General features: G+C 41.3%; 1 protein-coding gene across 5 annotated transcripts in view; it reads left to right on the forward strand.

Annotated features, from left to right (window-relative positions):
* glra3 (glycine receptor, alpha 3) overlaps positions 1-27200 on the forward strand; it is a 105982-nt gene that overhangs the window by 48971 nt on the left and 29811 nt on the right. For 3 of the 5 annotated variants that reach the window (XM_088373349.1, XM_088373350.1, XM_088373353.1), the window contains 2 exons: positions 10645-10868; positions 13827-13909. In XM_088373349.1, coding sequence (XP_088229475.1) covers positions 10645-10868; positions 13827-13909 — 307 coding nt within the window. Of the gene's footprint in view, positions 1-7120; positions 7190-8546; positions 9282-10644; positions 10869-13826; positions 13910-27200 lie in introns of those variants that run through there. The other 2 variants (XM_088373352.1, XM_088373351.1) reach the window with 2 other exon arrangements.

The raw sequence follows: 27200 nt of genomic DNA on the forward strand, positions 1-27200 counted from the left end.
GTTTTGGAAATGATGGACAAAATAATATCTTACCTTCTTGCAAAAAGGAGCAACTGAAACACACGAGGAACTTTCATCCTGGGAGAGCTGGTTATTGTGGTTAATAAAAGAGCAACAAGAAACTCTTGTTTGTGACAGGCAGACTGTGAGAAGTGTTTGTGAGAAGTTTTTTTTTTCTTCAAATTAAAACCAATATAACTCAATGACCAATAGATGAACTTCTAATGATGGCAGCAGGATGTGTATGCATACTGTTGCTCTAATCCAGACATAGGCAAAATACAGCCCGCGGGCCACATCCGGCCCACGGGCCCGTTTAATCTGGCCCACCAAACCGGAATAAATTGTATTATTAAACATTTTTTGGGTCATTTTCCCTGCAATGACTGTGTTTCCCCAGTAGATGGGGAACCGCCCGCCCCCGCATATACTCCCGAAAGCCGTGTCAGAAAGCTCAGTCCACTCTCACAAGTGCTTGTACGTACTCAATAGATCGATTTCTATCAGTGCAGAATTGTGAGTGTGGGCTGTGACGTTAGCGTTCTCCTAATTTGCGTGCTGAGCTTTCAGATACAGTTTTATGCTAAAGCCACCCACAAACCTTCCCCTGGAATCCTTCCATTAAAATGAGTCGCCCAAGGAAAAGAAAGGTGGACTCTGTTTAAAAAGGTGGACTGTTTAAAAAAGAATGGACAACAAAATATTTTTTCGCTGAAGTCCGATCAATGCCGGTTTGTCTGATATGCCAAGAAACGGTTGCAGTATTCAAGGAATACAATATTAGCAGTCACTCTGCTACAATGGAATGCTAACTACGCTAGCAGTCAACACATGAACGAGCGGCTACAGCGGAGAGGTTGACAGCTACTTTGAAGACTCAGTAAAACTTTTTTCACCGACAAACTGCGGAACAAAAGTCAAGTACAGAGGCAAGTTTTTGATGTACCTGTTTTCGACTAATCTTAACTTAAAGTTTTTAAGGCCGACTTTAAGTGTTTCCTGTTTCCTCACCTCTGTCACCAGATATTTGTGAGTTAAAGCTCTGCTCTGATTTTCAGATATCCGTCACCGTTTTGATTTCTTTATTACTTTATTTACATTCACAGATTCTTAAAGATGATGTATTTGGTCAGAATGTTTGCCGTTTGATATAAGATAAACATATTTCATAAATCTGACCTGCAGGCGCTGAAGTGATGGAAACTGTTATTCATAATAACAGTGTCATATTTAATGAAAATCACTGATAGTTTTTTGGTGAAATTTCATTTTTAATGCTGTTAATAAATGCATTTGTTTTCAAAAAGCTTTTTTGGAATATCCATGCTTTACTACCTACTAAAGTCCAAAACCTTTTATGCAATTACCTTTACATGTCATTAGAATTACTTCACACAAACACTACATCCATCTGCTGCTGGTTCGGCCCCTCAGTCAAAATTTAGAACCCAATTTGGCCCGCAATTCAAAAGGTTTGCCCACCCCTGCTCTAAGCTGTTGAGTGATTTGAAAACGTGTGAGTGGCATATGGCCAATAAGGGCCTATTCAGTTATGAGGGAAAGTGAAAGGGTCAAGACAATCAGTGAGGTTTTGATCGAAAGTTCATACTTCAAACCAGTCCAGAGAGAGGGACATATACAGGGACCATATGTTACTTTAGGATTAAGACCTTTCTCTACTCTTTACCATCTGTTTTATGAGCCACCCACAACTCATTTCCTCTTGATAAATGGGAGTTCCCAGTGACATAACCTCATGATATCATTACCACGTTTAAATATGGTTTACTGCCATGAATGGAAGCGACATTAATAGACAATAAATTGTGGTTATTTTAGTTTTATTAGAGATTAAATAGAGTCAGTATTGTCAATAATATACCGTAATTTTCGGACTATAAGTCGCACCGGAATATAAATCACACCAGGCATAAAATGCACAAAACAGTGAAAAAAACATATATAAGTCGCACCGGAGTATAAGTCGCACTTTTGGGGCAAATTTATTTGTCAAAATCAAACACCAAGAACAGACATGAACCAGCAACAACAGGCTAAACGATACGGTATGCTAACTTGACACATACACATACGAGGAGCTGATAACGGGCCTGAGTAACATTCAGAGTTATTCAAATAAGTATTACATAAATAACACGTTTATCAAACCATCTGTGTCACTCCAATTTCTTAAATCCATCGATCGTCCTTTACGTAAACAATGCCGCGTATGCGCCACATATGCGCCGCTGACGTCGGACTCGTAAGTTGCATTTCTAATTATTAATAATATATAAGTATATTTCGAATAACTATCATATAACAACAATATTATCAAACCATCTGTGTCACTCCTAATCATTAAATCCATTGATCAAATTCCTCGTCCTTTATGTCAACAACGCCGCGTGCGCGCCGCACAGATCTAGTATACAACTATATTGTAGCGTTAACAAAGTACCAGGAAACACGTGGGTTTGGTAAACGGCTCTTTATTTAACAAAACAAGAGTTCAACGAGCCAACAACTACTGAACTGTAACGATAAAAACATATACAAGTTGCTACACGAAATAAAATATATCAAATAACTAACATAAATACGTTTTTCAAACCTTGTGTCACTCCAAATCATTAAATCCTTCAAACGTGGGGCCCTTCGTCATCTTCGTCATCCCGTGATAGAATCCTTTGTCCTTATGTAAACAACCGCCGCGCTGCTGACGTCACTTGCAGGTCAAATGACCGTAATCCCTTGCTCCATCGCGGTTCGTTTATCACGGTTTCACTACATCACAGATTTTTGAATTTTGAAAATTTGCGAAAAAATTCACATAAGTTGCTCCTGAGTATAAGTCGCCCCCCCACCCAAACTATGAAAAAAAATGCGATTTATAGTCCGAAAATTACAGTAATTTTAAGTAAATATTGAAAAAAAGAGTACCTTTTTCAGAGATATTTTTTCTGAAACACTTTTTTTTACCTTGAAAGTGGAAACAAATACAGGAAGGTCAAGAGATTTAAGGTTAAGATTAAATATCTAATGTAAGTCACACACACACATGCACACACAGAAGGAAGGCTTAAAGCCCGGTTTGGTCGTTGTGGTCTGCACACGCTATCTATGTTAAACAGATTTACTGCTGTTCGACTCTCTTTTTTCAATTGCTCACGCAATCCCTCTTAATCTATTCTCTCTGTGTGTGAGCAGAGCACAAAGGGAGAAATTACATTATCAAAGGTTTGGCTTTAGAGCAGGACACTTCAAGTAAAAACATGTACATGTTCGTTCAAGTGTTGCTCACAGTAACTACAGTCCACCAGTTCAGTGGTGATGTAAGGGTACATTCATATTTCTTCATTTTGTGTACATGTCAATGCTACAACTAATAACTGGAACTAGTATGAGGAAATATGCAGGACAGAAAACCAAAACACTTTGACACTTCTAGATGGTTTGCTCCTAACAATACTATAAATGTCATCTGTGGGACCCACTTGCAATATAAGAACACAAACTCTATATAGAGTAACACATTTAAAATTACATCTATCCACAAATTACATTAGGATAAAAGTAATTGCAGTTTATATAACCAGTGTTACCCTCCTTCCCCATAAAAAGGCTTCTCCACATAATTGTGGATGTTTTTTAAATATTTATAATTCTATAATTCTATCTCCCTCGCAGTGTCTCTGTGTGTGTGTGTCTCTCTCTCTCTCTCTCTCTCTCTCTCTCTCTCTCTCTCTCTCTCTCTCTCTCTCTCTCATCGATGATTATGATACTGTCACAATGTGAAGGAATTACATTCACATCAAATGCCTTAGGAAGAATCTACAAAATGATATTACAGGGAGTTAAAAAAAATTAATGACGTAGATCAAACAGGTACAGCTCAGTAAATGATAATGGCATGTAAGGGTCATTAAGATTAAATTGTTTGAATTACAGAATAGTATAGTACATCCATGTGAAACAGACATGTTTAATTGTGTAGTGTGTAATTTCATCATGTCTTAATTGAACTGTGAACTTGGGTTGTGCAGTGTTTCATTTCATCATCTCAATTGAACAGCGTCTTCAAAAATAATTGTATGGAAGAGGACCCTGCAACATCAAATTACAGAGAGTGAAACAAATTTCTAAAGATCTAATTGTTGGAATTACTTGTAGTATTGTATATTTACATGATCTGTTGGATTGTGTTTAAATGTTTGATTTCATCATATCTAAATTGAACAGTATCTTCAAAAATACTTTTATAGAATTGCTGCCATTTAGAGTCTGAGTTCCAAAGGTTTTGCATGTGCAAAAAAGGGGAGCAAACTTGATTGCACACGCAAACAGCTGATTTACTAACCGAGCACAGCCAGGATTGTGCCTGCCAAATTCACAAAATTTCCACACAACTTTGTGCATTCTGAGAGGAGTGCATGCAAACAGGTTCATTTAGCACTCACATGACTTGTCAAACCTGAGACAGGAGTAGATTTTGTATCTCTGAATACAAGCAGTATTTTAAAAAATAAGCCTGTAACAAAAGTGACTCCCCTGTTTATGTTCACATTTGCACTTTAGAGCTACCGTAATTTCTGGACCATAAACCTCACCTGATTATAAGCCGCACGAGCAAAAATTAGGGAATTTTTTTTTTTTCATAAATAAGCCGCACCATACTAAAAGCCGCATGTGCACGTGAGTTATTTACAAAGAAAGACAGTACACAGAAAGCCTTTTTAAAGTTTTAATAACATACCTTAACATTTCTTTCCAAACACTGCCTGTGACGTGGCAGTAATACCGCAGCAAGACGGAAGTAACACAGCACTGATAGGGCTGGATAAAAAAAAACACACCAGTAGAAGTCACTGAGACGCGTGACCAGGAAATAAATAAAGGGTGACGCAACAAGATGTCATCAACAATAGCCCAGTGCCTCCTAGTGACTGTCAGAAACCTCCACAGTGCTTGTTAAGAGCCAAATCGACTGCCTTAACTTAAAAGCGGCATCATATGCATTTCTCTTGTCCCCCAAAATGAGGGTTTGTGTATAAAAGCTTCCGTTCTTCAGTAACATCCGTCTTGATCTCGTTCTGTCTCCTCTTTGTGTCAATTATACGGCACTATTTGCCTGGCGGATGGACATGCGATCAACACACCACTCTTTTCTTCAGTGACCTTGTCACATATCCCTCCACCCAGTGAAGCGGTGCCGCTCAACAGCGGTCTACAGCCTTTTTACGAGTGTACAAGTGATCAAGTCATCACAATAATCACAAAAAATCCATAGATACGCTGCACCGGACGACAAGCCGCAGGGTTCAAAACTTGAGCAAAAAGTAAAGGCTTATAGTCCAGAAATTACAGTAGATCATTCATTTTATTTTCATCTGCACACTTTAAAAACTGGAGAATTATTAGATTAGACATTATTAGGATCTTTTTGGAGAAATCATTCTCATGAAAACGATCTCGTGAGATACGTATCTCGTCTCACTATGTTTGTGTCTCGTCCCATCTCTGACAATGAATCCGGGCACCTATTACAAAACTAGTTTCCACTCTGCATGTCCTTGTGTCAAAATCATTTCAGCGCACTGTGACAATTGTCTGGTGGTATTGCAGAGCAGCTATTCCAACTTTGAAATGCAATTATGCAGGATGGCCGAGTACTAGAATGAGATAAATCGTTGGTTTCACAAAAATTATTGGAGCGATATATTTCTGTAACTCAATCATATGCTTGTTTGTGCTTGCAGTGCTCATTCAAATGTTGCATGGTGAAAAGAAACCATTAGAGCTACCTAAAAACCCTCTTTTAGATACAGTGGCCTTCATCACCATTACACTTGTTGTGAACTGGGCGCCTTCTGTGAACATGCCATTTTGCGCTCATTATTTTGGATCTTAGTAAATCAGGCCCTTAGACTCACAGGTAGCGGTAGTCACAGTTTTTTCTTTACTCCATGTTGGGAAGTTGCGTAACTGATAGTTGAATGCAACAAGCAGCACAAGTCAGTGATGTGCATGTCAATACTGAGATATCAGTACGTCCGATACCATATCTGTATTCGCTGAAATTGATTCTCAAATCGAAATATTGATACTTCAGTCATTCGAGGAGTAACATACTTTATATCCTTAGTATACAGGGGAAGGTGACTAAGCTATAGTGATCTTGATTTAATGACCTGCATGGTGGGAACTACCGTATTTTCCGGACTATAAGTCGCTCCGGAGTATAAGTCGCACCAGCCATAAAATGCCCCAAAAAGTGAAAAAAAACATATATAAGTCGCTCCGGAGTATAAGTCGCATTTTGGGGGGCAATTTATTCGACAAAATCCCATACCAAAAACAGTCATGAACGAGCAACAACAGGCTAAACGATAGCAACAACAGGCTAAACGATAGGTATGCTAACGTGACAAACACAAACAAAGAGCTGAGAACGGGCCTGATGTAACATATAGAGTGATTAAGGACAACTATTACATGAATAACATGTTTATAAAACCATTGGTGTCACTCCAATTCATTAAATCCATCGATCATTCGATACGATAGCAACAGGCTAAACGATAGGTATGCTAACGTGACAAACACAAATGAGGAGCTGAGAACGGGCCTGACGTAACATATAGAGTGATTTAGGACAACCATTACACAAATAACATGTTTATAAAACCATCGGTGTCGCTCCAATTCATTAAATCCATGGATCGTTCTTTGTCAACAATGGCTGCGCGCGGCTGAGGGCGCTTGCACTTCAAAATATTCCACAGGCTCATATAACGATAGATAAACTATATTTCAAATAACTATAAGCAATAATATTATCAAACCATCCGTGCACTTTAAATCCATTAAATCCATCGATCAAATTCCTCGTCCTTTGTCAACATCGCCGCGCGTGCGCCCTGACGTCAGCCTCGTCTTTATTCCACAGATCTACTATATAACTATATTGTAGCGTTAACAAAGTAAAAGGATAGACGTGGGTTTGGTAAACGGCTCTTTATTCCACAAAATAAAACTTCCAAGCGTGTGGCGGCGTGGACTTCCAGAGACGATAGCTCCATGGCAGAGGACCGGGCGTGCGTAATGGCCATGTCCGAGCCCCATGCACCGTTCGCGGACAGCCACTCGACCGAGCGCCGGCCCCCGACTCAGTAGAGTAGGACCGGGCGTGCGTAAAAGCCATAATAGTTTTTCAAACCTTCTATGTCACTCCAAATCCTTAATTTCTTTAAACTCTTTGTCCTCCGTGTCACTTAGAAATGATCACCGCTAATGACGCCGGTCGTCCTTACGTGGGTCGCGCCGCGCGGTGCCCATGACGTCACTTGAAATAGTAATCCATTGGTACATCACGGTTCTCCAAACTTTCTTTCTGCTGCTCGATTACTGTTTTCAGCTGCATATTTTACAACTTGAAGTTTGTAACTTGCAAAATATGACTTTCTTTTTGGTGCCATTTTTCTTAACCCCACCCAGTTGATGAGTCACGGCCAACGGTGAAATTTAAAGCGCCCTCATCCAGTTTCGTCTGAAAATATATTTTTTTTCAGATGTAGTTTTTTGTTTTGTTTATTTGGTTGTTTTATCAAAGACAAACTCTGCTTTATTGTCGATTTTTTTTTCATATACCAAGACACACAAAGAAATTGAAATTACGTTCCCACTATCCCTCGGTGAGATAGTACACATATCCATACAAGCAACACAAAAAAACCCAAGAAGGCATAAACAATGAATAAATACTAACTGGAGATGACGTGTGGTTTAGACAGCTGAAGAGAAACTTTGAAGATATAAAGAGAGAAAGCATAAAAGATCATTTCTAGTTCAAAATGAGCTATCATGGACCAAGTTTAGATACGTTCTTCGGTAAGAAAAGAAGGAATGGGTTACAAAGCTATCAATAGTCACCAGAAATCACCAGAAAGTTATTCTAAGTGAATAGAAGCTGAGCTGTCAGGGGCTACAATTCATACTTTTCTTAATTTTTGCCGCATTCCGCTGACGCAAGCTGTGAACCATCCAGCCCTGTTTTGCAGCGAATTTATCCCATAATACTACCACGATTAAGAGAAAAACTAAAGCTGATGACCAACAACATACAAGTACGGTATTTTCCGGCCTATAAGTCGCTCCGGAGTATAAGTCGCACCAGCCATAAAATGCCCCAAAAAGTGAAACAAAAAACTTATATAAGTCGCTCCGGAGTATAAGTCGCATTTTGGGGGGCAATTTATTCGACAAAATCCCACACCAAAAACAGTCATGAACGAGCAACAACAGGCTAAACGATAGCAACAACAGGCTAAACGATGGGTATGCTAACGTGACAAACACAAACAAAGAGCTGAGAACGGGCCTGACGTAACAGAGTGATTAAGGACAACTATTACATGAATAACATGTTTATAAAACCATCGGTGTAACTCCAATTCATTAAATCCATCGATCTTTCGATACGATAGCAACAGGCTAAACGATAGGTATGCTAACGTGACAAACACAAACGAGGAGCTGAAAACGGGCCTGACGTAACATATAGAGTGATTTAGGACAACTATTACATAAATAACATGTTTATAAAACCATCTGTGTCACTCCAATTCATTAAATCCATCGATCGTTCGATACATAGCAACAGGCTAAACGATAGGTATGCTAACGTGACAAACACAAACGAAGAGCTGAGAATGGGCCTGACGTAACATATAGAGTTATTAAAGAAAACGATTACATGAATAACACGTTTATAAAATCATCGGTGTCACTCCAATTCATTAAATCCATCGATCGTTCTTTGTCAACAATGGGTGCTCGCGGCTGAGGGCGCTTGCACTTCGAAATATTCCACAGGCTCATATAACGATAGATAAACTATATTTCAAATAACTATAATATAAGCAATAATATTATCAAACCATCCATGCACTTTAAATCCATTAAAGCCATCGATCAAATTCCTCGTCCTTTGTCAACATCGCCGCGCGTGCGCCCTGACGTCAGCCTCGTCTTTATTCCACAGATCTAGTATATAACTATATTGTAGCGTTAACAAAGTACAAGGATAGACGTGGGTTTGGTAAACGGCTCTTTATTAAACAAAACAAACTTCCAAGCGTGTGGTGGCGTGGACTTCCAGACACGAGAGTCCATGGCATAGGACCGGGCGTGCGTAATGGCCATGTCCGAGCCCCATGCACCGTTCGCGGACAGCCACTCGGCCGAGTGCCAGCCGCCGACTCAGTAGAGTAGGACCGGGCGTACGTAAAAGCCATAATAGTTTTTCAAACCTTCTATGTCACTCCAAATCCTTAATTCCTTCAAACTCTTTGTCCTCCGTGTCACTTAGAAATGATCACCGCTAATGATGCCGGTAGTCCTTACGTGGGTACGTTTGTCCTTTATGTAAACAACCGCCGCGCCGCGCCGTGCCACTGACGTCACTTGAAATAGTAATCCATTGGTACATCACGGTTCTCCAAACTTTCTTTCTGCTGCTCGATTACTGTTTTCAGCTGCGTATTTTACAGCTTGAAGTTTGTAACCTGCAAAATATGAGTTTCTTTTTGGTGCCATTTTTCTTAAGCCCACCCAGTTGATGAGTCATTGCCAACGGTGAAATTTAGAGCGCCCTCATCCAGTTTCGTCTGAAAATATAATTTGTCTGCTTTATTGTCGATTTTTTTTCATATACCAAGACACACAAAGAGAGTGAAATTACGTTCCCACTATCCCTCGGTGAGATAGTACACATATGCATACAAGCAACACAGAAAAACCCAAGAAGGCACAAACAATAAATAAATAAGAGTGTTGAATAAATGATAAATAAACAAATAATAATAAATAATAATAATAAATATAAGAGGAGCAAACAGACAGTGGACTTGGATATGGTGCTTTAAAGTGTTAATTGCTTTATTTGATGTTTTCTCTATTTTTTATGTTTTAAATATGTTCAAGATAAAGATATAAAAGCATGCTAAGTGATCAACTATACTAAAAATAACATGGGAAGTGGTCAACTATACTTTTAAGTGATGTCTTAATGATCAAGTAAAAATTTGTGAAAAAAAAACATATATAAGTCGCTCCTGAGTATAAGTCGCCCCCCAACCCAAAGTATGAAAAAAACCGCGACTTATAGTCCGGAAATTACGGTACTTCCACTTAGCTAAGTGTGTTACGTATTAAGTAATATTTTACATTGTAGCAGGGATGGTCAGAGAAGGCAGAAAAATCATGAAATCATGAAGTCCGAAAAAAACAATGATTGAATAAAAATATTTAAAATGTCACTTCTCTGCTTCATGCTTTATCTTATTGTGTTAAAATCAATCATAGCTCATCTAGTGTCATTATCATAAAGGGTTCTAATTCTAATGGTTAACTGTATGATTTGAATACATACTACATACAGTACAAATACTACTTTTTTACACAGCTAAACTTACAATTCTAGCTTTTGCACAGTCCACACACACAAAAAAAAATCCCTCTTGAACTAACATGTGTAATCTAATTCAATACTTTCTATCACCAAATGCAATTTGTGTGTTGATGCATTTTCAGATGCCATGTGGTATTGCTTAATCTTCATATTGTTATTTCTTGTGCATTTAGGACTATCGTGTAAACATTTTCCTTCGTCAGCAGTGGAATGATCCCAGGCTTGCCTATGCAGAATATCCAGATGACTCTTTGGATTTGGACCCCTCTATGTTAGACTCCATTTGGAAGCCAGATCTGTTCTTCGCCAATGAAAAGGGTGCACACTTCCATGAGGTTACAACAGACAACAAGTTGCTGCGGATTTTTAAGAATGGAAATGTTTTATATTCTATAAGGTGAGTTCCACGTGACTCTTACATCAAGTAGAAAAGGAGCAGAGAAACAGTCCAGCAGACCCTCAGCAACCTTTTGGTTCCGCAGAGACATTGTACAATGTATAATCAAATACAAGGCTAAAACCAATAAATAAAATTTAAAAAGGTTGAAAAACCAAACCAATCCAGTAATCGTTTAGAGACATTGTTTAACTAAAGATGATCCAAATCTGTTTATTATTATTTCAGGCTCTCAAAAGTAATAATTAGCATTACCACACAGTCTTTTTCACCACATAAGCATTGCTTGATTGCATCCAAGACACATACCGTATTTGCCGGTGTATAAGTCGACTCGGGGTATAAGTCGACCCCCTAAAATTCGACGGAAATTTACGATTTTATGATATATCCTTTGTATAAGTCGAGCTCAATTGTTGCATTATATTAAACTTCAAAATTCAATCAGAAATATGCGAAATTTATTGACGAAATGTGTTCAAATTCGCGAGTTTGTAGCGAGCGATCTATACGCCATTTTAAATATTATTTACTTCATGACCCTGTGATATTACGCGCCGATAGAGACTAACAACAATGAACACTCTTAGAAACTGGTTTATTTTTAGTTAAGAAACAACAAATTATAATTATAAAGTGATTGCCGGTACGCAGAGTTCAAAATTCGTCTTCATCATCGCTATTTCCGAAAAGCTCGTTCCATTCGTTTTCGTTTAGTTTGTCGTCATAAAGGGCATGTTCTTGGTCTTCTCTATCCTCAGTTTCCTCCTCCTCTTCCCAGATAAGGTCGTCTTCTGTCCCATCGAGAGCGTTTGGCGAATATTTTCTAAGTGCCAACAGCTCTTGCGCCATAAAGAGTCCGCCTCGGCTGGTTCCCCATGTCGGCCAGAACAAATGAAAATTCGGCCTCTTCCCCTGGAAGTCTGGCCAAGTTTGGCGAATATTTTCTAAGTGCCAACGACTCAACCGCCGTAAAGTGTCCGCCTCGGCTGGTTCCCCATGTCGGCCACCACAAGTGAAAATTCGGCCTCTTCCCCTGGAAGTCTGGCCAAGTTTGGCAAATATTTTCAAAGTGTGAACGACTCAACCGCCATAAAGTGTCCGCCTCGGCTGGTTCCCCGTGTCGGCCACCACAAGTGAAAATTCGGCCTCTTCCCCTGGAAGTCCGGCCAAGTTTGGCGAATATTTTCTAAGTGCCAACGACTCAACCGCCGTAAAGTGTCCGCCTCGGCTGGTTCCTCCGGTCGGCCAGAACAAGTGAAAATTCGGCCTCTTCCCCTGGAAGTCTGGCCAAGTTTGGCGAATATTTTCTAAGTGCCAATGACATTCATTTAGACATGGCGATTGAATGTTTACGTACCGGTAGTTATTGTCGTTGCTTGACGCGCAATGACTCGCACATTCGCTCAATACCCAGTACTTCCCCCTAGCAGTCATCGTCGCTGCCTGGCTTTCGATGTCCGTTATTGAGGTGAGAATATTTGAAATTGTTGCTGGGGATTCGTGTTAATGCGACAAACGCTTTATAATGATTCAGTTTCTCGCTCTTTGATGAGCCTGACGAACGCACACCCACGCACAATGAGATGCATGAGAAATGGCCTTGGTTACCATCACATTTGAAGCGATGAATCCGAAGTTAAATTTTATGACTTGGTGTATAAGTCGAGGTCGATTTTTTTCAGTCGATTTTGGATCGAAAAAGGTCGACTAATACACCGGCAAACACGGTAGCTCATTTTTCCCCATTTTGGGTAGGTACGTGCAGCCATGTAAGCAAGGTTGACGTAATAATTAAATATAGTGCAAATTGTAACTTAATAATGGGAAAAAAAGCAGCAGATAAAATAAGACTAGTCGTCTTTCTGCTCCATTTCATTCTAGATTAGAGAACATTTGTATTTATGTTTTTTTTCCTTTATAATGAATTAAATAAATGATGGAAATGAAAAATGACAAAAAATGAAAGATCACATTAAGCGTTGTCATAGGCACGCAGCTCAAAAGGGACATGCATCTATGTAGCAGTATTCATATCTTGAGTTGACAAGTGAAAGCAGAAACTGTTAGAAAGCTAAGACAATTCCTCTTACACTTACACTTATCTTACACAAAAAAATGTCATGAACATAAGACCATTCCATTCTCTCAAATTACTATGCCAATAACAGTCACATTCCCGCACCACCAGACTCGCCAACAGCTTCTTTCTCCAGGCTGTTAGGGCCCTGAACTCGCTAACCCCTTCTGCGTAGCGTGCGGCACTGTTGCGCTATTTTCGGGAATGTCTGCTGTACGCGCACTTGCTCCTTTTTTTTTTTGCTCCTCTTATTTATTTATTTATTTATTTATTTATTTATTTATTTATTTATTTATTTATTTGTTGTGTTATTTATTCATTATTTATTCAGCACGCTTTTGTTATACTTGTTTACTTGTTTGTCTGTTGTGAGCCATGTCTTGTCACCGTGGGATAGGGGAGACGAAATTTCGGTTTCTTTGTGTGTCTTTGGCATGTGGAGAAATTGACAATAAAGCTGACTTTGACTTTGACTTTGATTTTTGAGAATGCTTACCAGCAAAAGGTGAAGTTCATAATACACAAGTCCAGAACATAATGTATTATACTCTAGAAATTACAGTACTCAAATGCAACTTTGTTGTTGTTAAGCAAGTGCATTCCATTGTTTTTTCATTGAAACACAATAACACGGGAGTAATTCACAGTGAACTATTATATTCTACTATTATAAACACCCATTCGTAATTATTTATTTTATACAATTTATACTGTTCACAAGCACTTTACTTGCACATAAAATGCTTAAACCTGTCGTGTTTGTTTTGTGATTTTCAGCAAGCCACTACTAGAGCCATGCATTGTTTTCAGTTCACAGTTCAACACTGTCAATGTATTTCACTTACTTCTCACTTATACACTTTTCTGTATGCTTTCAGATTAACGTTAACGCTCTCATGTCCAATGGATCTAAAAAACTTCCCCATGGATGTTCAGACCTGCATTATGCAGTTGGAAAGCTGTAAGTACTGGACACAAATACAAATTCACCACTTTAATATAGCTGCCTTAATTTGTGCAATGAGGCTTGGGTATCTGGCATTACATACCATGCTGTCTTGAATGATTTATTTGAAATGAGAAATATGGTCTGCTGGGACTCACCATACTCCTCAATGGTAGCCGTGAATGGTGTGAGAAATTTTATAAAATACTCAGCATTTGTGATTTCAGAGGTCACGTGCCCACGCTCGGAATTCGGCACTGATGGAAATAGAGCACGGAGTGCGCCGGGTCCGTACTACTTAGTACGTACACGCACTTGTGAGTGTGCACCGAGCTTTCTGACACGGCTTCCGGGAGTAAATGCGCGGGCGGGCGCTCCCCCATCTATTGGGGAAACATACTAATTGCAGGAAAAATGACCCCAAAAAAAGTTCAATGATACAATTTATTCACGTTTGGCGGGCCGGATTAAACGGCCCCGTGGGCCGGATGTGGCCCGCGGGCCGTAGTTTGCCCATGTCTGGTCTAAACTCATCACTTAAAAGAGCTGTAGCAACAGCTTGTGGTTGTTCCAAGCATCTCTCAATCATGTCAAGCAAGCTGCTCCATCTAGTTGCTACAACCATTGTAAGATTATGCACGGTGAGATTTTTGATTAATGGTCAGCACAGCGGTGGCAGATGTACCGCAATGAAAAAAATGTCACAGCATACTCACACTGCCTACCAGGCTTGGGGTGCCAGGTTTGAAGTGTGAGTAAAACACTTTGTGTGGAGACTGTCCAGCCTCGTTTACTGCTAGTTTGATGTTTCCTGCATTGCCCATTGTTAGGGTTTTCCAGGTTATCTTTATCGTAGGATTATGTTGGAATGCAACAGGTAATAAATACCTTACCTTGTCCTCCTTATCACAAGGTCGTAAAACATCCCCTGACATGTTTAGACTAGAGGACAAGGGCTTTCTAGCCAGCCTACCCATACCCCCACTCTGTTTCTCTTAATAAATATCCTCTTGCAGGAAGGAGGCTTCAGACTTCATTCCTTGAACGAGTGAACTCTCCACCTGCAGGTGTCTAAAAGGACTTGCTTGTCTCCCGTGTGGTTCTTGCAAAATATTGTTTGAGTGAGCAAATTTCTAACATATATATTATTATTATTATATACATACCCCTTAAATTCTGTCAGATAATGATCAATTTCTTCCAGAAAATGATTGCAATTACAAATGACAACAGCAATTATTATTATTGTTGATGTTAAATGTTGTCAAGGTATGTGTTTAGCATGTTTAGTCTGATAGTCTCTTTAGGTTGAAATCCTTAAACAAGACAACCGTCTCTTTACAAATTAGACAAACAGAATTGCCTTGATTTTCAGTGAAGAAGTATTGTAATTCCCATTTCTCTAAATTTTGTAGGACATAGTACAGGTGGCAAAAGTAATCGATTTTAATAATTGAGTGATCGTTTAGAGTCATTATTAAATACAGATTTCAGACTCTCAAAAGTATAAATTATTTGATAGCTCTAGTCCTTCTATAAAGCAGACTGATTAAGCTTTGTTTATCAAAATAAGAGCATATGCGTTTACTTTGGGAAACAATGACCATGAATGCTTTTTGTGATATTGCTTTAGCTGGTGTTCAGTTGTTTCTTTAACTTCGAAATAATGCCTAACTAACAAAAACAATTGGTTAATAAACAGTAATCGATATATTTTTTAATATAAATTAATGCAAATGAAATTGTAATGATTATTTGATTAAAAGGCGCAATAATGGATCGAATAATCAATTCCCAAAATATTCAATAGTGACAGCCCTAACATATCTTTTAAACTCCCATTCACTCATTATATGTCCTGTATTGGTAATATAACTCAGGGTTGTATATGAAGTCCAGCCATTTGTGGTGATTGCGATACACTCTGACTGCATAAAGTTCTGTTGGATGACAGCTTGTGCATCGGTGGAAAGACTAATACAGATTGACTAAAATGTGCTCATGAAGGAAACCCGCATTTAAGCTTCAGGTTCGCTACTGCCCTTTTAAAACCCTTGTTGTCCACAACAAAATGGCTGCAAATCCTCTGCAATGTGGCACGCCATGTATCTCGTTATTTCTTGTGCCCTTGCGAAAAATCAAACAACTTACAAACAAAACCTTTTTATTCGTCATAAACTATATACAATTTGTCCTGCTTATCTAAGAATAGATACACATATGATTAAAAAAATATGTATTACTGTAATTCCATCCATCCATCCATTTTCTGTACGGCTTGTCCACACGGGGGTCGCCGCGTGCTGGAGCCTATCCCAGCAGTCATCGGGCAGTAGGCGGGGGACAGCCAATCGCAGGGCACACAGAGACAAACAACCACCCGCACTCGCATTCACACTTATCGGCAATTTGGAGGGCTTAATCAGCCTACCATGCATGTTTTTGGGATGTGGGAGGAAAACGGAATGCCCCGAGAAAACCCACGCAGGCACCCAGGCAGGAGAACATGCAAACTCCACACGAGGGCCGGAGGTGGAATCGAACCCGCACCCTCTGAACTGTGAGGCGGACGTGCTAACCAGTGCGCCACCCACCGTGCGTCCTACTGTAATTCCTTTATATTTTATTTTATTCTTTATGTTTTTCTCATTCAAAATAGTTCAGCGGTAGGGCAGCACCCCGGGACAATCCACCTGCTTTTTTTTATATGAAAGGTGCGTTATCTATTTGTGATTGGTGGTGGTGATAGGGTCAAGAAACCAGATTAGAAGCAATATCTCTGATTGAAACACCAGCCCGTACCCCAATTTGGTACCAAGCCGCAGCACGATTTGATGTCATGACTGATGTCATTTGTAAAAAGTGCCATGTAGCAACAGATTTTTAATGACTCAAAGTCATAAATTGGTAACCTAATTTCTGTGAAGGCTAATTCAGGGAACACAGCCTGACAGTGACTGCAGGGGACTGACAAGACAAGGATCAGATGATTTTTTTTTCAGTAATTTTTCTGCTTTAACCCACTAACCACACCATACATACGGTAGCTCAATTTATGTGATGTGTTTATTTGAGATAATTTTTTTCTGAGATAATGCAGCTTACTGTGATGTAATGATGCTGAGAGCACAGGAAATACAACACTCGTACATGTACAGAGAATTTTTTGGAGAAATGTTTCTTTATCCAATTCCACTTCCATTTAAGTATAATACGATATATAATAATAATAATAATAATAATAATAATAATAATAATAATAAAGGCGGCTTGGTGTCGCACTGGGTAGCACGTCTGCCTCACAGTTAGGAGGGTGTGGGTTCGATTCCACCTCCGGCCCTCCCTGTGTGGAGTTTGCATGTTCTCCCCGGGCCCGCGTGGGTTTTCTCCGGGCACTCCGGTTTCCTCCCACATCCCAAAAACATGCTTGGTAGGCCGATTGAGCACTCCAAATTGTCCCTGGGTGTGAGTGCGAGTGCGGATGGTTGTTTGTCTCTGTGTGCCCTGCGATTAGCTGGCAACCGGTTCAGGGCACCCTCCTAACTGTGAGGCGGACGTGCTACCCAGTGCGCCACCGAGCCGCCTGGCACTGATTTAGTATAAAGTAAATGTATAATATCAAAAAAGAAATAACACAACACCTCTTAGAGACAAGAGGTATATACCCTGAAACATTGCCGTTTGACCGGCACTTTTGCTGCCTGGGGAAGAAATATGGCGCCCCGGATATGACGTCACAAAGTTGATTCCGTTTTGAGGCGCCCCAATCAGGCCTCTATACTACCTTTATAAGAAACCGATTATGTTGAAATTTAAGGGTATTGTGAGTAATGATGTAGGAATAAATGAATACAACGATTAGATGTTCTGTAGAAAAGGTTGTGCCCCCCACCCCACCCCACTTTCGCACTGGCAAAGCTATCCGGCTGCCATTATACAGGGATGAGAATTTTCCGCGGACCCGCAGATTTCCGAGTTTATTTCTGTCGAAAGTATTTTCGTGAATCATGTTAATCCGTTGGGAAAATTTTTTTTTTTTTTATATATGGGGGGAGCGGCCGGCTAGCAACGTTAGCCTCGGCGACTCTCGCGGGCATTCCCCCACCCGCCGCGACAGCGTATAACCCCCCTTCTTTTCCATGCTTTTTTACATTTGCCATTCTCATCCCTGTATTATACAAATCAGCTTCCAGACATTTACTTAAAAGACCAATTGATCATAGCCATTACTAAAATCACTTAACAGGAAACTGACTTCCCTGGCAAAATACGCTTGTCCCCCATGACGGGAAACCAATGTAAACAAACCACAATAATTGCCCAGTAATTTATCAAAACGGGGACAAAAACTGCTTGTCACAGATACACACCTGTCTCAAAACGGGATTATTTTGTCTCTGGGATCTCTTTTCATGACGCTGCTGCCTTTTCACATCAATTTTCCTCTGTTTATGGGCAAAAATTGTTCGCACTGCACCAACGCTGGGGACAAGATTGGAGCTTGCTGGAGCATCAACTTGCTGATGTCACGCCGCTGCCTGATCCGGGCTACAAACTAAGCAACATGGATGCTCCCAGTATTTCCATGTCACACTTAATAAAAGCCATTTATTTCCTACATGAGTTGCTTTTTTTGAATAAACTTCAGGGATTTGATTAAGCCATATTCGTAGAATAGAAAAATGTTAATATGGCTAATGACCAAAGGTACGCTTTAATGTTGCCATGATTTCTGTTCGCGTCGCCCCTCCCCTCCTGTCTCTGCTCACAATCTATGTAATTGCCGTCACCTGCCTCTCGTTACCTGTCTTGTATTTCAGTCCTGTCTGCGTGTCACTCCCCGTCGGATTGTTTGCGTCTCATGTCTTCTTGTTTTTCTAGTTGCTTGTCTGTTCTCGTCTTGTTTCGTCTTTCTGTTCAGTTATTCAGATCCCTTGTCGAGTATCTATAGTCTGTCTTTTGAGTTCCTTCAATAAACCCTGGTCCAAGCTGCATTTGGTCACCCAGCTCTATTCCCTTCATGACAGGAAGAGGGATCCTCCCATCTGTGGTCTCTTCTCAAGGTTTCTCATTTCGCCTAGTAGGAGTTCTGAGTTTTTCCTTGCCCTCCTGGGAGTTTAAGATCAGGGGATGTTTGAGAATAATTGTCAATTTTTGCACCTGTCGTCCTGAATGTTGATAGCTACCGAAATGTTGTACAGAGGCCGAGATATACCGGAGTCAAATTACTTGTTTGGCATGCTCAAACTTGGCAAATAAAGGATTGATTGATTGATTGATTGATTGATTGATTGATTGATTGATTGATTGATTGATTGATTGATTGATTAAACTACCCCTGCTCTGGTACTAATTGAGTTCAAATTGAGAATGTCCATCCATCCATCCATCCATCCATCCATCCATCCATCCATCCATCCATCCATCCATCCATCCATCCATCCATCCATCCATCCATCCATTATCTGAACCAAGACACAACATTCTCACGAGAGTCGCATCATGATTTCATATTTGGTTGCTTGACCCTATTTCCTTGTTCCGAAAATCAACAACAATATTATCAAACTTTATGACACCTGAATTAAATTACCTCCCAAGCCAGGTACAGAAATAGTTGTAACCAAGGACATCTTAAGATCAGGGGATGCCTGAGAATATTTGTCATTTTTCACACGTCCTGAGTGTTGTTAGTCACCTAAATGTGGAACAGAGGCTGTGATGTACCGAAGTCAAATTCCTTGTTTGGCACGCCCAAACATGGCGAATAGAAATTCTGGAATCTTGAATCTGTCTTTTGTATTTTCTTTGGAAAGTTTTTATTCTAGGTTTTGGGAGTGGGGTCAGCATACATACTCTTTTAATGTACCTTAATTTTTGGACTAAAAGTCGCTCTGGAATATAGGTCGCATTAGCCATAAAATGAAAAAAATAACGTGGAAAAAAAACAACATATAAGTCGCTCCGGAGTACAAGTCGCATTTTGGGGGAAATTTATTCGACAAAATACAACACCAAGAACAGACATGAACGACCAACAACAGGCTAAACGATAGGTATGCTAACGTGACATAAACGCAAACAAAGAGCTGAGAACAGGCCTGACGTAACATTAAGAGTTATTCAAATAACTATTACATAAATAACACGTTTATAAATCTGTGTCACTCCAATTCATTAAATCCATCGATCGTCCTTTATGGAAACGATGCCGCGTATGCGCCGCGCCGCTAACGTCTAAATATTTTAAATATTCCACAGACCCATATAACAATATATAAAATATATATCAAATAACTATCATATAAACAACAATATTATCAAACCATCTGTGTCACTCCAAATCACTAAATCCATCGATCAAATTCCTCGTCCTTTGTCAACAAGGCCGCACGTGCGCCCTGACATCAGCCTCGTCGTTATTCCACAGATCTAGTATATAACTATATTATAGCGTTAACAAAGTACAAGGAAAGACGTGGGTTTGGTAAACGTCTCTTTATTTAACAAAACAAGAGTTCAACGAGCCAACAAGTACTGAACTGTAACGATAAAAACATATACAAATTGCTATTCGAAATAAAATATATCAAATAACTATATCATAAATAGTTCACCACCACACGGCCCCAAGCACCGGCGTCGACTTCCAGGTGTGTGGCGGCGTGGACTTCCATCCACGGATGGTGCGTGAGTGTGCGCGTGCGTGCATGCGTGTGTGTGCATGTGTGGTGGGGGGCCTGCATGTGTCATGCATGCTACTGAAAGCCCAGCCTGCATGGGCTTCCAGCCACGGAGGTGGAAGAGAGCTCCATAGAACAAGACCGGGCGTGCGTAAAAGCCATGTCCGAGCCCCATCCACCGTCCCCGGACAGCCACCCGGCCGAGCGCCGGCCCACGACTTCCATCCACGGAGGTGAAAGAGAACACAGTAGAGTAGGACAGGGCGTGCGTAAAAGCCATGTCCGAGCCTCATCCACCGTCCCTGGGCAGCCACCCGGCCGAGCGCCGGCCCCCGACTTTAATCCACGGAGGTGAAAGAAAGCTCCGTAGAGTAGGACTGGGCGTGCGGAAAAGCCATAATAGTTTTTCAAACCTTCTGTGTCACTCCAAATCATTAAATCCTTCAAACTCTTCATCCTCCGTGTCACTTACAAACAAAGCCGCTAATGGTGCCGGTAGTACGTGGGGCCCTTCGTCATCCCGTGATGGAATTTTTGTGCTTTATGTAAACAACCGCCGCGCCTCGCCACTGACGTCACTTGAAATTCAAATTACAGTAATCCCTTGCTACATCGCGGTTAGTTTATCGCAGTTTAACTTTTCTTTTCTTTTTTCTTTTTGAATTTTGAAAATTTGTGAAAAAATTCACATATAAGTTGCCCCTCAGTATAAGTCGCCCCCCCCACCCAAACTATGAAAAAAAACGTGATTTATAGTCCGAAAATTACGGTACTTATTTGCATGCCCATGTGCACACGTCACACACACATACACACACACACATGCGCGCACACACAAATTCATTCATTCACTATAGCGCTAAACTAAACGTCCAATGCTAACATGTATGTTGAAACCGTATGCAACTGTCGTGCTTACTGGGATGAGAAAAGTAATTATTTTTAAGCCGCATCTGTATTCAGATAATGAAGACAGATTGGACAAACTGGTGTTATACTGAGATAATCATTTAAATGACCACGCTCTGACCAGGATGACCCAGCTTGACAAAGATTAAAAATGGTAAAATGGAGAAACAGAAAAAACTGAACTACGCAAGAGGAGGAAGATTTTAAAAACCTGCATTAACATGGTGCTCTATGGACCATTTTTTAAAAAGCGGAACAGCTGGTAAAAGCTGGTACATGCCTTAAGCCATACACAAAAGATGAAGTTGGTCTTCTTTCTTAAGGTGCTATTGTGTGCATGCCCGTGTGTGTGTGTGTGTGTGTGTGTGTGTGTGTGTGTGTGTGTGTGTGTGTGTGTGTGTGTATGTGTGTGTGTGTGTGTGTGTGTGTGTGTGTGTGTGTGTGTGTGTGTGTGTGTGTGTGTGTGTGTGTGTGTGTGTGTGTGCGTGTGTGTGTGTGTGTGCGTGCGTGCATGCGTGCGTGCGTGCGTGCGTGCGTGTGTGCATGTGCGCGTGCGAGTGCATGAGTGTGTGCGTGCGTGCATGTGTGTGCGTGTGTGTGTGGTGGGGGGCCTGCATGTGTCATGCATGCTACTGAAAGCCCAGCCTGCATGGGCATATGAGATACCAAAAATCAAATGATGCAGTATTTGGATCAGTATATGAAATCAGTTCAAAACAGCCTTATTTTCCATGCTTGACTGGTTCTGTAAAATCTGTAATTAAAAACCATCAAATTGTTACAATATCCACACAAGACTTTTATGAACCTTTATAATAGTTTTTTTACACTTCATTGTTTTTTTTAAACACTTTTTTTGTATTTCTAAACACTTTTGTAGAAATGTTAACCCTTTCAGAAAGGTTCTTATTTATTTGAATAAATAAGAGAATGAATTAGAGTAAATACATTGTTACAATATCCACACAAGACTTTTATGAACCTTTTATGAAGTGTAAACATGTCTAGCTCCTCTCTGCTCTTGCGTGCTGGCCGGCTGGCGCGTCCCTTGTGTTTATTTTTAAACACTCAATTGTACTTTTAAATACATCATTGTATTTTAAACACTCTCCTTTAAATTTTGTATGAGCCCGCGTTGCATTTGGTTGTCCTGCTTCATTCGTGACAAAATGAAGTGCAAATCAGAGATGCTGCCAATTCTGCTGACATGAACGAAATGGAAGATTGGATACGTAGCACTGTGGGAGGCTGAGATAAAGCTAGCACTAGCGTTAGCGAGAAGCTAACGAATGCATTTAACACATTATTGTGTTCCCCAAGAATAATACAGCACCTTTGATGCTATTTATCTGATACAACTACTCAAAATACACCCAGAAGAAGTGAAAACAGCTACAAAATCAGCAGAAAGACTGACGCTAATGATATGAAAACGAGTGCATCGACAAAGTGAAATACAGTTTATTATGTTCGTGTCATCTCAAGCTTTACTGTGTCCATCGTTTCCATAGATTGAAGTTAAGTCAAAGTTAAAAGTTAAAGGAACTGAAACATCAACGAAACGAAGTCTTTCAGCGAATCCTTCTCTATACTGACAAAATATTTCTGAAACACTCCTTGAACAAGCAGGACTTCGACCACAGGCGTGGGAACACTGATTGAAATATGAAATTTGACCTGGCACTTCTTTGAGGTTCTGATGTTAGGGGATGGTGCAATAATTTGTGTTGATTGATGCATCCAACAACGGAACATTTTGATCTCTCCACTTCGACATCCTTGAGTTGTTTGGGCTACAAGTAATAAACATGTCCGAATCGTAATAAACATGGCGGATTTGCGAATCCGCCATGTTTGTTACTCGGATTTCTGTTTGGCAACACCCATTACCTTGTTTGGTTTGTCACGCCCCAACGGATGTGATGTAATAGATAAAAATACGTACCGTATTTACACGACCAAAGGGCACACCGTGCTGAAAGGCGCAGTCTCAGTTGTGTGCCATTACTGTATTTAACACGCACATAGGGCGCACCGCATCACAGGGCGCATGCATCCCATGATCTACGGTAAACAAACAAAAAACGTCACAGGAGCAAGAAAGTGAGTTCCGTTGTACTTTATTCTACTGTTTAACCATGTACTCTACTGTACTCACATTATTGTTGATCGATATTCATACGCAAATCCGTCCAAGTCCTCATCTTCTGTATCCAAATTAAAGAGTTGGGCAAGTTCGCCATCTGACATGCCTGACATTACGCCTGTTTATTAAAAGGCGCACCTTTGTTTTTTGAGGAAATTAAATTAATGCGTTTACCGTATTTGCCGGTGTATTGGTCGACCTTTTTCGATCCAAAATCGACCGAAAAAAATCGACCTCGACTTATACACCGAGTCATAAAATTTAACTTCGTATTCATCGCTTCAAATGTGATGGTAACCAAGGCCGTTTCTCATGCATCTCATTGTGCGTGGGTGTGCGTCCGTCAGGCTCATCAAACAGCAAGAAACTGAATCATTATAAAGTGTTCGTCGCATTAACACGCATCCTCAGCAACAATTTCAAATATTCTCACCTCAATAACGGACATGGAAAGCCAGACAGCGACGATGACTGCTAGGGGGAAGTACTGGGTATTGAGCGAATGTGCGAGTCATCGCGTGTCAAGCAACGACAATAACTACCGGTACGTAAACATTCAATCGCCATGTCTAAATGAATGTCGTTGGCACTTAGAAAATATTCGCCAAACTTGGCCAGACTTCCAGGGGAAGAGGCCGAATTTTCACTTGTTCTGGCCGACCGGAGGAACCAGCCGAGGCGGACACTTTACGGCGGTTGAGTCGTTGGCACTTAGAAAATATTCGCTAAACTTGGCCGGACTTCCAGGGGAAGAGGCCGAATTTTCACTTGTTATGGCCGACATGGGGAACCAGCCGAGGCGGACACTTTACGGCGGTTGAGTCGTTCGCACTTTGAAAATATTAGCCAAACTTGGCCAGACTTCCAGGGGAAGAGGCCGAATTTTCACTTTTGGTGGCCGACATGGGGAACCAGCCGAGGCAGACACTTTACGGCGGTTGAGTCGTTGGCACTTAGAAAATATTCGCCATACTTGGCCAGACTTCCAGGGGAAGAGGACGAATTTTCACTTGTTCTGGCCGACATGGGGAACCAGCCGAGGCGGACTCTATGGCGCAAGAGCCGTTGGCACTTAGAAAATTTGAACCGGGCGGCGTGCGCGAGTGCGCAGCCCGCTGGAAGTCGAATGAGGCTCCGCGATTTCATCCGCGGTGCTTATAAAGTGCCGATCCGCTCGGCGGGAGCTATTTTCGGCCACTTGGCACGTGCGCACGGCCTCCCGGATGTGCCGGGCGGCGTGCGCGAGCTCGCCAGCCGCTGGAAGTCAAATGAGGCTCCACGATTTCATCCGTGGTGCTTATAAAGTTCCGATCCGCTCGGCGGGAGCTATTTTCGGCCACTTGGCGCGTGCGCACGGCCTCCCGGATGTGCCGGGCGGCGTGCGCGAGCTCGCCGGCCGCTGGAACTCGAATGAGGCTCCGCAATCTCCTCCGCGGTGCTTATAAACAGCCGATCCGCTCGGCGGGAGCTATTTTCGGCCACTTGGCGCGTGCGCACGGCCTCCCGGATGTGCCGGGCGGCATGCGCGAGCTCGCCGGCCGCTGGAAGTCGAATGAGGCTCCGCGATTTCATCCGCGGTGCTTATAAAGTGCCGATCCGCTCGGCGGGAGCTATTTTCGGCCACTTGGCGCGTGCGCACGGCCTCCCGGATGTGCCGGGCGGCGTGCGCGAGCTCGCTGGCCACTGGAAGTCGAATGAGGCTCTGCGATCTCCTCCGCGGTGCTTATAAAGAGCCGATCCGCTCGGCGGGAGCTATTTCCGGCCACTTGGCGCGTGCGCACGGTGCGCATGGCCTCCCGGTGGTGCCAGGCGGCGTGCGCAAGTGCGCTGGCCGCTGGAAGTCGAATGAGACTCCGCGATCTCCTCCGCGGTGCTTATAAAGTGCCGATCCGCTCGGCTGGAGCTATTTCCTGCCACTGCGCATGCGCACGGCCTCCCGGAATTTGAACACATTTCGTCAATAAATTTCGCATATTTCTGATTGAATTTTGAAGTTTAATATAATGCAACAATTGAGCTCGACTTATACAAAGGGTATATCATAAAATCGTAAATTTCCGTCGAATTTAAGGGGTCGACTTATACACCGAGTCGACTTATACACCGGCAAATACGGTATGTGCATTCTATGGTTGTGAAATTACGGTAATAGAAAACGAAGAACGGAGTAAAAAATAGCCCCCCAAAACGATCATAAAAGTATCTCTGCAGCATCTGGAGGTATATATTACACTTTTCTACACTCCTGGAGACTCCAAAGAAAGAAAATGTTTTTAAAAGCAAAAACATTCGATTTTTCATGAGATGTCTCCTTTAACTACACCTGAACCTTGATTTCATCCGCTTCGATTCTACGCATCTTTCTGTCTAAATTGGTTAAGTCATGGACCCCAATTTATTTTTATCGTAAAATACATTTTCTTTTCAACTGTGAGCATTAACTTTAAAACATTTGGAAAACAACACGCAACCATTGGTGATGCCCAAAACGTTGGGATGTAGCTTAGGTTAAATAAAAACATTTCAAATAAATTCAGAACAAAATTTGTTATTTAGCGGACACTTCAATCGACTTCGCTGATTTTGAAGTAGTATTTTAAATGGACAATATAAAGACTGTACGGAGCTAAATGACTAGCGCCTAAACCTTTGCACTAGTTACCGTATTTTTCAGACTATAAGTCGCGTTTTTTTTTTCAAAGTTTGGGTGGGGGGCGACTTATACTGAGGAGTAACTTATATGTGATTTTTTTCACAAATTTCAAAAAAAATGAAAAAAGTGAAACCGCAATAAACGACCCGCGATATAGCAAGGGATTACAGTTTGTAGTTTGAACTGCAAGTGACGTCAGCGGCGCGGCGGTTGTTAACATAAAGGACAAAGGATTCGATCACGGGATGACGAAGGGGGCCCACGTACTACCGCCATCATTTGCGGCTTTGTTTGTGACACGGAGGACGGAGAGTTTGAAGGATTTAATGATTTGGAGTGACACACAAGGTTTGAAATACTATTATGGCTTTTACGCATGCCCGGTCCTACTCTACGGAGCTCTCTTTCCCCTCCGTGGATGGAAGTAGGGGGCCGGCGCTCGGCCGGGTGGCTGTCCAGGGACGGTGGATGGGGCACGGACATGGCTTTTACGCACGCCCGGTCTTATTCTATGGAGCTCTCTTCCACCTCCGTGGCTGGAAGTGCCACCTCCGGGGATGGAGGTCCACGCCACCACACGCCTGGAAGTCGACGCCGGTGCTTGGGGCCGTGTGGTGGTGAACTATTTATGTTATAGTGCTTTGATATATTTTATTTCATGTAGCAACTTTTTATCGTTACAGTTCAGTAGTTGTTGGCTCGTTGAACTCTTGTTTTGTTAAAAAAACAACCGTTTACCAAATTTATATTATTATATACAGTATAAGCTAAAAAACAAACTGACAAATAACTCATTTTCAAATCAGACTAGTAAAAACTGGTCAAATATTTAAAAAAAAGATATTTTTAAAAGTGAAGACAATTTGCAATTCTAGTAATGACACGAATTTGATGCACAATTTGTCTTCGCAGGCC

The sequence above is a fragment of the Syngnathus floridae genome, chromosome 4 (assembly GCF_059516105.1).
Source record: "Syngnathus floridae isolate MCC-2025c chromosome 4, RoL_Sflo_1.0, whole genome shotgun sequence".
Taxonomy (NCBI): Eukaryota; Metazoa; Chordata; class Actinopteri; order Syngnathiformes; family Syngnathidae; genus Syngnathus; species Syngnathus floridae.